Source organism: Cannabis sativa, chromosome 3 (assembly GCF_029168945.1).
Source record: "Cannabis sativa cultivar Pink pepper isolate KNU-18-1 chromosome 3, ASM2916894v1, whole genome shotgun sequence".
NCBI classification, from domain to species: domain Eukaryota; kingdom Viridiplantae; phylum Streptophyta; class Magnoliopsida; order Rosales; family Cannabaceae; genus Cannabis; species Cannabis sativa.
Genome location: NC_083603.1, coordinates 42,710,777 through 42,721,405, shown reverse-complemented (window position 1 = coordinate 42,721,405; position 10,629 = coordinate 42,710,777). Strand labels below are relative to the sequence as shown.

Sequence of the window (10,629 nt, the reverse complement as noted above, 5' to 3'; positions counted from 1 at the left end):
AGGCAAACAGTAGAGTAGTAGACATGGATTCAGTACTCAAAATGCTGTAAATTTACAGTGAAGTAAATCATTATATTGCTAAGGAGAAGAAAAAGCTCCTCAACAACTAACTGTATTTTTATAGCCTTATTATATTGATGTACCGAGGGAATAAGCGTCAAAATCTCCTTCAACCCTACCATCTTGTTCCTGCAACACCAAAACAATTACATTATTATTAAAGCTCTGATTTGAGGTGCAAACAGAACATGTAGATCAGATATGTGAACAATAAATCTAATTTAAATTTGTGCATTATTATTAAAGCTCTGATTTGAGGTGCAAACAATTACATTACTATGCGTACATTTAAATTTGTCATTTAAAAAATAAATCTAATTTTGCCTCTAATTTATATTTGTCAATGAATTTTTCAATGGTAGTTAGATAATTTTTTGGTTTAACTAATTTTCTAGCAGCAGATGTAGACTGACCAAGCCTAAGGCCAATAGTTGTGTCCTCCAGATAGGATCATATTGACCACACCCAAACTTGTTAAAACTTTCAGTAGCTAGAAGAACAACAAACTATGACTACTTTTGGTTAGTTCTGTAGCTTTCAATTCCAGTTTTCTCAATTGGATGTCTATCTTTATTTTAGGGAAACTTGTATACTCATGTTACCACTAATCAAATTCAATAATTTGTGGAAAGTTAATTATGTTCCATTGAGGGATAATTGTATAAAGATTAGACTCCATCTGTTAGTTTAACGTATGTCTACTTTTCTAGAACTACATAATCTATTATATGAAACCTTTAAGCTATGTGAATGAAACAAATGCAAACAGAATTCTATCTTTCAAATCCATCAGTGTTTGTTTATAAATTCATCTAGCCTTTTTTTTTTCTTTTGCTGAATCTAAGGCAGCATTTAGCTTGAAGGCAACATTTTCTTTTTCTTTCTTGAAATGAAATTTTTGTCATTTTGTGGTCTCTTCCGATTTCTGCCATCTTGGACCACAATTTTACTACTAGGTTCTTTACTTATCAGATAATTATGTATTGTGGACAAAGGATTTATTTGGCTCGCAACTATTAATTCTAAGTCTAGGTGGGTTCAGATTCAGTTCAGGGGGCTGTTGTTCCTAGTGAACTGACTCAAAGTTAATGTGTTTCGACTAAGTGTTAAATTAATGACTGATCTAGAGAAGCTTTTCACAATATGTATCTTTTCATTAAACAACATGAAGGAACAACTACTTACTGCCAATGAAAAGGAGTATATTACAAGAAAATAAAACAGAACCATAATAAAAATGCAACAATCTCAATCACAATGCAGTGCAAATTTACAAGATATAACATAATATGTATGGAGATAAAGGGAAATCAAGCTTGAGACCAGTAAATATCCAATTCGCCCCAGTCACCTTTGGAGACTCCTAATGCCTTCCAAACAGCTTTAGAAGCATCAACAATGTTATTAGGACAAGGAGGCTGATAATCATGATCAGCATCACACCCTGCTGTTGAATCACACTCATCCACAACCATTGCACTCACACTTCTCCCATTACCATATATGGTTATGTTCTGAAGACATCTCTGCATATTGTTGAACCAGCCAGTGGACAATGCCACCACCGGAGTGTCGTCTGAGTGGTAATTGTTGTCGCATTCTGAGGGGCCACCGCCATCTCCACCCTTCTCAAAGCTGTTGATTGTCAAAACTGCCTTGGTTTTGACTACATATTCCATTGTTGATGAGTTAGTCAAAAAATATAAATAAATTATATATATATAAAAAACACTAAATTTGTTTTCTTTTGATTCACTCAACTCAAAGAGGGAGCTTGTTATAGGAAGCTAGCTAGTATTGTATTCCATTAAATTCCCACATGAAATGGGAAGTTATGGACTACTTATTACGACCATCATATTTATATATGTATATATGTATAAATATATATGTTATGGGAAGTTATAATCGATATTCCATAAGAGTCTTTGATTGAATCAACCAATTAGTTTACCTTCATTGAATTTTGTAGTATTTTTATATATATATATATATATATATATATATATATATATATAAAAGGTCCCTTTAAGCATTATCATAATTAATTGGGATTGGGAATAGAAATCCAAGTTGCAAATTGGATATGAAGCTCTTCTGTCATGAAAATGATGTCCTCTATTTTGGAGGTATTTCTTGATCCAGTTTATGATCAATATTTTAATTTTGGAGCTTCAAACCATTCTTTTCTTATTAACCACCTTATTCATCAATCATCATCTTTATGGTATGAGATTCTCAAGTTTGAATCATCTTATATCCACAAAAGACTCTAATTTCTTAATGCATTTGTCCTTGCCATTTTCAGGTCATGTCATATCAATTTATAGTAGCTAGCTTGTCCTTTATATTAGAACTAATGTTATTCATTTACTTTTTTTAAAAATAAATATTATTTACCTATAATAAATAGGAGTTCTTTTCCATTTCCAAAATAAATAGGAGTTTTTTTATTCAATTAGGAGTCTTGTACAAGTTATTTCTATATTTATTTACTTTATGGGAACTCATGGACTACTTTTATTCACAATGCAGCTTTTCAATTGTGGTAGTATCTTTCGCAAAAATTGCTTGAACGCTAGCTTGGAATTGGTAAGCTACTCAAACTTTATTTTTTTTTATATTTTATAAATCCTAGAAGAGTTTGAATATCCTAGATATTCATCCATAGTGAAGTAAGTTCTGGAATTGCATGACTGCGGTCGGATGGGTGGTAATATTTGTACTGTTAATTATAGTTTTGTTTGTTTGTATTATTGTGGATGTTTTAATAGATTAGTTGCATGTTTAAAATTTTTGGGAACGTCCGAATTATAGATGTTATGCTGTCGAAATTTCGGCAGAAATTTCAGTAGGATTAGTATTTTATTACAAATCAATTCATTAATTAATTTCTTTTTTGTTTAGTGCTGTGGACATGTACAGGATCGAAAAAAATATACGAAACAAGGGTCCAGTAAAAATCAACCAATACACGTGTCGACAGCAGCCGGATGGAGTACAATGTGGTTATTATGTTATGAAGATTATTCAGAGTTTCATGACGGTTGTTAATCCTGCAAGTTTTTTGAAAAATCATGTAAACATGAATAACTACTCTTCTCTATTTAGTTTGTATTTTAATTATATATACTTTTAATATGTTGATTAATGTTTTTTGATCTTTTATTTTACAGTTCAAGTTAGACGCTCCCTATAGTAACGAGGAGATCAATGCCGTACGGGATGAGTTTGCCGAATTTGTGAAGCCATTGATTATAGATTAAGTACTTAAGGTTACTACACTTTTGATATAATACATGAGTAACAAGTTTTATGATTATTGTTATCTTTCGCATATATTATTAGTTTATATTTAGTTTACGATATACATGGAATTTAAGTTTTAGAATCGATTTTATTAACAATTTTGGTATTGTGTGATTAGTTAATAGAATCGATTACTAATTTAATATAAGTTTTAAAAATGTTATTTTAATTTTTTTTGTATTATGTATTTACTATTATATAGAGTTATTCTAAAATTTGATAATGCAGGTGGGGAAAATTGCATGAAAAGTTTGCAATTTTCCCTTACTTATATTTGTGCTTCATTTTATAAGTGACGCAATAAGTAAAAAAAAAAAGTTTTTTCGTAATAGATATGACATTTTTAAACCGACGGAATAAGTTTTTTGTGACAGTTTTAAAATGTCATGACACATTTAGCGTCACTTTTTAACCGACGCTTAAAATAAAATAGAAAAGTAATTTTTTAGCGTCGGTTTTCAAATGACGAAAATTGTATTTTGCGTCTTTTTAAAAACGACGCAAATAAAACACTATTTACGTCTACGGATTACACGTCGGTTCTGTAGACCGACGCAAAATCTTTATATGTCACTTATAAAACGACGAAAATACCCCTTTTTGTAGTAGTGAGCAATCTAATGGTTTCTACAAAAGTAAATGATTATGATCTTTTATCATAGTTGCCTACGAAAATAATGGAGCTAGAACACATTTCATTGTTTAGGAGCTTCCTACATTTTGCTTAAGATCAATCCTTTTTTATTTAGGATTTATATATGGGTCAATGCAAAAACAAAAACATAGAAAAAGAATTTGATGAACCAACAACAAAAATCTACCTAGAATTCAAAATAAACTGATAAATATTTCACAAATATGAAAACACTAAAACAACACTACTAGAATTAATAGTAAGAGAACCAAACAAAAAATAAGAAAGTCACAATGAAGAAAAAAAAACAAAAAATAAGAAAGTCACAATGAAGAAAAAAAAACAAAAAATAAGAAAGTCACAATGAAGCAAAAAAAATGACTTTTAGTTGGGTGGAATGAAAATATAGAAACAGTAATGAGAATAAGAATAATGAAATAAAATTTAAAATGCATTAAAAAATTAATAAAAAAATTATTAAATATTTTCTCATGTTATCTTGGAATGATCTTTCATTCCATTTTAAAATGGAATAGTCATTCTACTAAAATGGTAAAAAAGACATTCCATTGGATAGTATTCAGGTATTCAGCCATCTGGATGGTATGAGCTACTTGTCTTTATTTGCATACGGACCGTACCATAAATTCCGGGTCTAATCTTAAAATTAAGTAACATAAATTTTGGGTCTAACCTTGAAATTATATTGTATTATCTAGCAAATTTTTATCAGACCAACATCATAATCTCTATATGCAAAAGTAAATAAGATTTTTGTATTATTTTTATGATGTGGTATTTTTTTAAATAGCTTTATGATCAAATATATGATATTGTTGAAATAATTAGGCCAATATCATAATCTATTTGTAGTGATTACGACTACAATTACAAAAGTAAATGATTGTGATCTTTTATGATTGCCTTTGAAAATAATAGAGCTAGAAAACATTTTTATTATCAAGTCTTCATTGTGGAGGAGATTCACATTTGTTTAAGATCAATCCTTTTTTATTTAGTAAAAGTTTATTATATAAATTAGAAACAATACAATACATTATTGGAATATATGAAAATGCTTGCTAAACGAGTCCTTATCTAATTAGCCCATCTTTCGGGAATAAGAACAATTAAAATTATTGATTTTAGTCTACAAATTTTGGTTAACAATATGTGAGAAAAAAAAAAACTTGTTCAGCTCAAATTTGCATCAAAACTTAAAATTGACTGTTCCAATGCCCATAATCAACTCATACTGATTAAGAGAGAGAAATTTCAACTGATTTTTTACTATGGAAACATAATCATTTTTTCCTTATAGGTATGTGGAGACTTAGAGGTTGTTCTTGAACTCATTTTCTCTTTTTAATTGGTTCACATTTTATTTTCTTTGAAGAAAACAATAATAAAGTTTGGTTATGATGTTTTGATCCACATGTTGTTGCCCTTGATTCTAATTTTCACCCAGTCTTCTACTTAGGATTTATGTATAAGTCAATCAAAGTATGTACAAAAACATAGAAAAAGAAAGCACTAACAGTCATTGAACCAACAACAAAAATCTACATAGAAACCAGAATAAACTAATAAATATTTCACAAATATAGAAACACTAAAACAACACTACTAGAATTAGTAGTAAGAGAATCAAACACCAAAAAGAAAGTCTATAATGAAGCAAAAGAAACTTAGAATCATAACAAATTATTGTTGATGTTGGTCTCCATTCTAATTTTCACTCTGTTTTCTTCATAGGTGGATAGTATAGAAAGAGTACTAAGCATGAAGAGACTAACCAATCAATAATAAATAACTAAATAGAAACCATAATAAATATTCCAAAACTAGTACCTAAAACCACTACTACAGAATGTAAGAACAAAATTGTGTGGTGTTAAATTAGATCTCACTGTAATTTTTATTATTACAGTTTTACAAGATGAAGAGAAAATACAAATAAAATACAACAGAACACAAAGACTAAAACAGATCCTATGTGGCTTCGCCTCTAGTGGATCAAGATCTGGTTGTTAGTTACAACCGAAATTGTAACTAACTTCCAGATCTATGATCAACCCTAAATCTACAAGTATTTAAAGGGTACTAGAGCCATACCAGATCTCTCAGTTGAGAGATACCAGAAACTCGAACCCAGATTTCCAGATCTGGAAGCTTCAGCTCCAAATCTCAGTGTTCCAAGTTCATGCAAAGAAAGAAAAAGTGTTAGTGAGTGAGAAATAAGAAAATACAGAGAGATAAACCCATAGAAAGAAAAAGAGAGACAATCTGAAATACCAGTCAAAGTTCTGTGACTTGGATTTCTCACCTTTTGTATCAATCTTCATCAAATAGTGCAGATCTGTAGATCGTCTTCAAGGCGAGCTCAAAGAGGACGTACCCCTGATTTAGGGCGAACCTCTATAATCTCTGGTGTTAATTTTCTAACCCTAACCTAATGATCTATGTTTGATATTTGTATGTGTGTGTTGTGGGGTGTTTCTGGGAAGGCTTCTGGGTAAGATCGATCAAGAGATCGAGGGAGATCTCTGGTTCTAGGGTTTGAGAACCAGAGAGAAGGCAGAGAGAAAGAGAGAGAGAGTTTGAAACTCTCGAAGGTTTGAGGAGAGAAATGAGCTAGGGTTTGCTCTGAACTCTCTTGGTTTTATTCGAGGAAGAACGACAGATCGTTTTGATCAAACGATCTGTCGTGCAGGTAAGGAACGACAAGTTCCTTTGTCGTGCGTGTGAAAACGACCAAATCTTGGTTGTCGTGTGAATTAATATATTAAGTGATTTAAAGGACAATTTTGTCCTTGTCGTTTTAACTGTGTTCTTGAGTGGTGTAGGTTAAACTTGGAATTTCACCAAGTAAAATTCCTACAGTGGTATCAGAGCTTTGGTTCAAGCTTAAATCAACTCAAGAAAGAATCAAGAAAGTGATCAAGACTGGGAGAAGAAGAAGAAACACAACAAGAAGTTGTGGACAGTGGGAAACCTGTGGAAATTCCACAAACTGATAATAAACAAATCTTTCTAAACTCAACTCAATTTAATTTTGATTTTTCTAACATGAGCAATATCAAGGTTGACATTGATCGTTTTGATGGATCTGGTGATTACAGGATCTGGAGGAGAAAGATCAGATCCTTGCTGGCTCAACAGAAACTACTTAGGGTTCTTGAAGACCCTATTGAATGGCCAGAAAACACTTCAAAGATTCAACAAGAAGAACTGTTGGAAACAGCCACTGGAATCATAATTTTCAACCTTTCTGATGCCATTATCAGATTGGTTGATAAAGAAGAAACACCAGCTAAAATTTGGAAGAAACTTGAAGAGCAGTTTCAACAAAAATCCCTAACTAACAAGATCTACCTAAAAGAAAGGATCTTTGGGTTTAAGATGAGTCACACTAAAACCCTAGATCAGAATCTTGATGAGTTTCTCAGAATGCACATTGAATTGGCTAATTCAGGAGAGAATGAAGCTCTAAGTGATGAAAATCAGGCAATAATCATTTTGAATTCATTGCCTGATTCATACAGAGAGGTAAAGACAGCAATCAAGTATGGAAGGACTTCAATCACACTTGATGAAGTCATCTCAGCCCTAAAATCTAAAGACCTAGAGATGAAGAGTGAAAAATCCAATTCTGGACATGGTGAAATGAACCTAAGTAGGGGAAGGCCATCTCACAAGAAATCCTACCAGAACAGGGGTAGAAGTAATAGTGCACATCATCATAGAAACTCAAACAAAGGGAAGAGTATATCTTCAATTATCTCACTTGGTAATATGCCTTCGCTCAAATTCAAAGAGATCTCCATAGCTAAAACACACACTAACGTAAATAGTAGTGTTATTTCTTTCTTTCTCATATGAAAGGAAAATCTAATAGGTAATTTTATATATTCCGTAGAAAAGATTTAGAGAATTAAATAATAAAATTTATTTGTTTTTTATATGATAGAAAAATATAATCTTTTTTGACAACAGAAAAAATCTAATATTTAAATTAATTGTATTAAAAAAAGGGTTTTTTCATATAAAATATCTATACATAATAAATAATATTAAAAGATTTATTTTAAAATAATTATCAAATCAATTTGTTTTGATAATTATATATTTTATATAAAAAATTGTTTAATATATATCTATATGTTTAAAAATATAATGAAAAGTGAACTAACACTTTACATCCGCCTATTTCTTTAAAAAAATCACATCAGAAGTTTTGTAATATGTAATTAAACTATCTTTACATAAATTGGCTTTTGTTAAGAGTACTAAATGAATTATTCAAAGTAATAAAAATAAAAATTTTGATTTGAGAATAGAATAAATCTTCTCTTTTAAAAATTTATTTAATAAACATATAAAAAACACGGAAAGAAAATAAAAATTTCAAATAAAAATTTATAAACTTACATTAAAAGTAATTTTAACTGTAAATTTCAATGATGGCATAATTATTTGTTCAAATATAGTTAAAACTAAGTTAAGCAAACTTGTACTTTGAATGATAGCTTCTTCTTTTTTTTTTTTTCTAAGTCCTAGCTTAATTATTTTATTATTGATTTAGTTGAAAACGACCTCTATGGATGGGCTTAGAGAAATTTTTTTTTATAAATTATAAAAAGTTATATAAATACAAATCAATACATTATCAATACAATATAGAAACATCATCAATTGTTAATATTGTAACATGTAAACAAAAAACAAAATTAATTAATTCTAACTGAGTGCATTGAAAATAAAAATGATATAAAAGTAAAAAATACTTTTCCCATACAAAAATATTTTGAAAAGGTTAAATGAGATAGTGAGAGAAAAAGATAGAAGAGTAGTGAATGGTAAAATATAATTTGTTAATTAGGTTTTAAAAATAATTAGTTATTATAGATATTTTAGAGTGAATAAATTAATTGTTGTAGATATTTTTTTTTGAAAAATTTTAGATTGTAGCCGTATGAATTAGTGATTGGATTTGTTTTTTAGTTTCTTTTTTAAATTAATTAATATGATAAAAATGTGTAACTATGTGTAACTTCTGTTTTTTAGTGATTCGATTTTTTTATTAGTTTTTTAAAATTAATTAATATGATAAAAATGTGTAACTATGTGTAACCGTATAAATTAGTATATTAGATTTTTTATTAGGTTTTTGAAATTAATTAATATGATAAAAATATTTTTTTAAATTAATTAATATAAAAAAATGAGAAAATATTAAAATAATAGTAAAATATTAATTTGTAAATTTATTTTAATAAAATATTAAAAAAAATATATATATCCCGTAAAAAAATCTAGAGAATTAAATAATAAAATTTATTTGATTTAAAAATTTAAACATTTGAGTCAAGTGTGATTTATTTTATAAGAGAAACAGAGATATTCAATTAATATTTTCTCCAGGAAAAAATAGAGTTGATATAGCAATGGTGTTCTCTAATTCGAAATTACCCACCGAAATAATTGAAAATATAGTGTCAAGATTAGATGTGAAATCCTTGTTACTGCTCAAGTATGTGAACAGATGTTGTTTCTCTCTAATAAGCGATCCAAGTTTGATGAATGACCTCCACAAAAACCAGTACCTCGTATCCTATTGTGGTGTAAATTATTCTTCTCAGTTGTAGCTCGAAAAACTTACATGAGATTTCATCTGATATATCCCCAATATTCATGATCACAAGGATAACACGAAGGAGTTGAGGTTTGTAGGTTGTGATAATGGTGTGATTTGTTTGGTAGAAGAGTATTATAATAATGTTTACTTTTGGAATCCTGCAATACAAAAGCATAACAAACTTCCTCAAAGTGATTTCAAACTTCCTATATGTATGGATTTGGGTACGAACCATTGACCAATGATTTCAAAGTGGTGGCTATAACTATGTGTGGAGTTGAGCCAATTTGGTTGTTTGGTAACTTCTGTCCAGGAGGTGAACCAGTTTCAGTTTATAGTTTAAAAAAAAATTCATGGAAAATTATTATCATGCCTGACTTATTCTCTATCTATCAACATCATGATGATGAGACCATCAATCTGATTACTACTTTGGGGTATAAGGTGGTGTCTGTTGTTGTTAGTGGCTCTATTCATTGGCCAATGGGTTGTACTCGGTATAATCGGGGGAGGCTTAAACAAGATATTAATGCAATAGTTGCGTTTGATCTAAATAGTGAGAAATTTAAGCTCATCAAATTTCCTTCATCTTTACACAATAAACGGTTAAATGATACAAGTGTTTGTAACTTGGGTGGTTGCCTATCTATAGTCACTCAAATATCATCATCATGTATTGAGATATGGGTGATGAAGAAATATGGTGTGTGGGATTCTTGGACTAAACTCTTTTCCGTGGATTCGATTAACCAATTTGTTGGAATAAGCATGTTCAAGCCATTAGGGGTCTCTGTTAAATCTCAGAGAGAGAAAGGTGCAGAGCACCATGAACAACAAGAACAGAAACAGAGTTTCTTGAAGAAGAGTAAAAAATGCAGGCTGAAAACGTGGCTGCACCCTCTCCTATAGGCCTTTATTTAAATCCCAAAAGAATGAACAATTACAACTGAAATAACTGTCAAAACAGAAAATAACAACCTAACAGACT

At 29.8% G+C, this 10,629-nt stretch overlaps 1 protein-coding gene across 1 annotated transcript; it reads right to left on the bottom strand.

Annotated features, from left to right (window-relative positions):
- Nucleotides 1–1,194: 1,194 nt before the first annotated feature.
- Nucleotides 1,195–1,739, bottom strand: LOC133036082 (putative ripening-related protein 2). Its single transcript, XM_061112558.1, has one exon. It carries the CDS (start codon nucleotides 1,737–1,739, stop codon nucleotides 1,371–1,373), a length of 369 nt encoding a protein of 122 aa, XP_060968541.1. The 3' UTR covers nucleotides 1,195–1,370.
- Between the last annotated feature and the right edge of the window lie 8,890 nt (nucleotides 1,740–10,629).

Bases quoted from the DNA above. Each gene is read 5' to 3' on its own strand.
- LOC133036082 (XM_061112558.1), bottom strand. From the start codon at position 1,739: ATGGAATATGTAGTCAAAACCAAGGCAGTTTTGACAATCAACAGCTTT.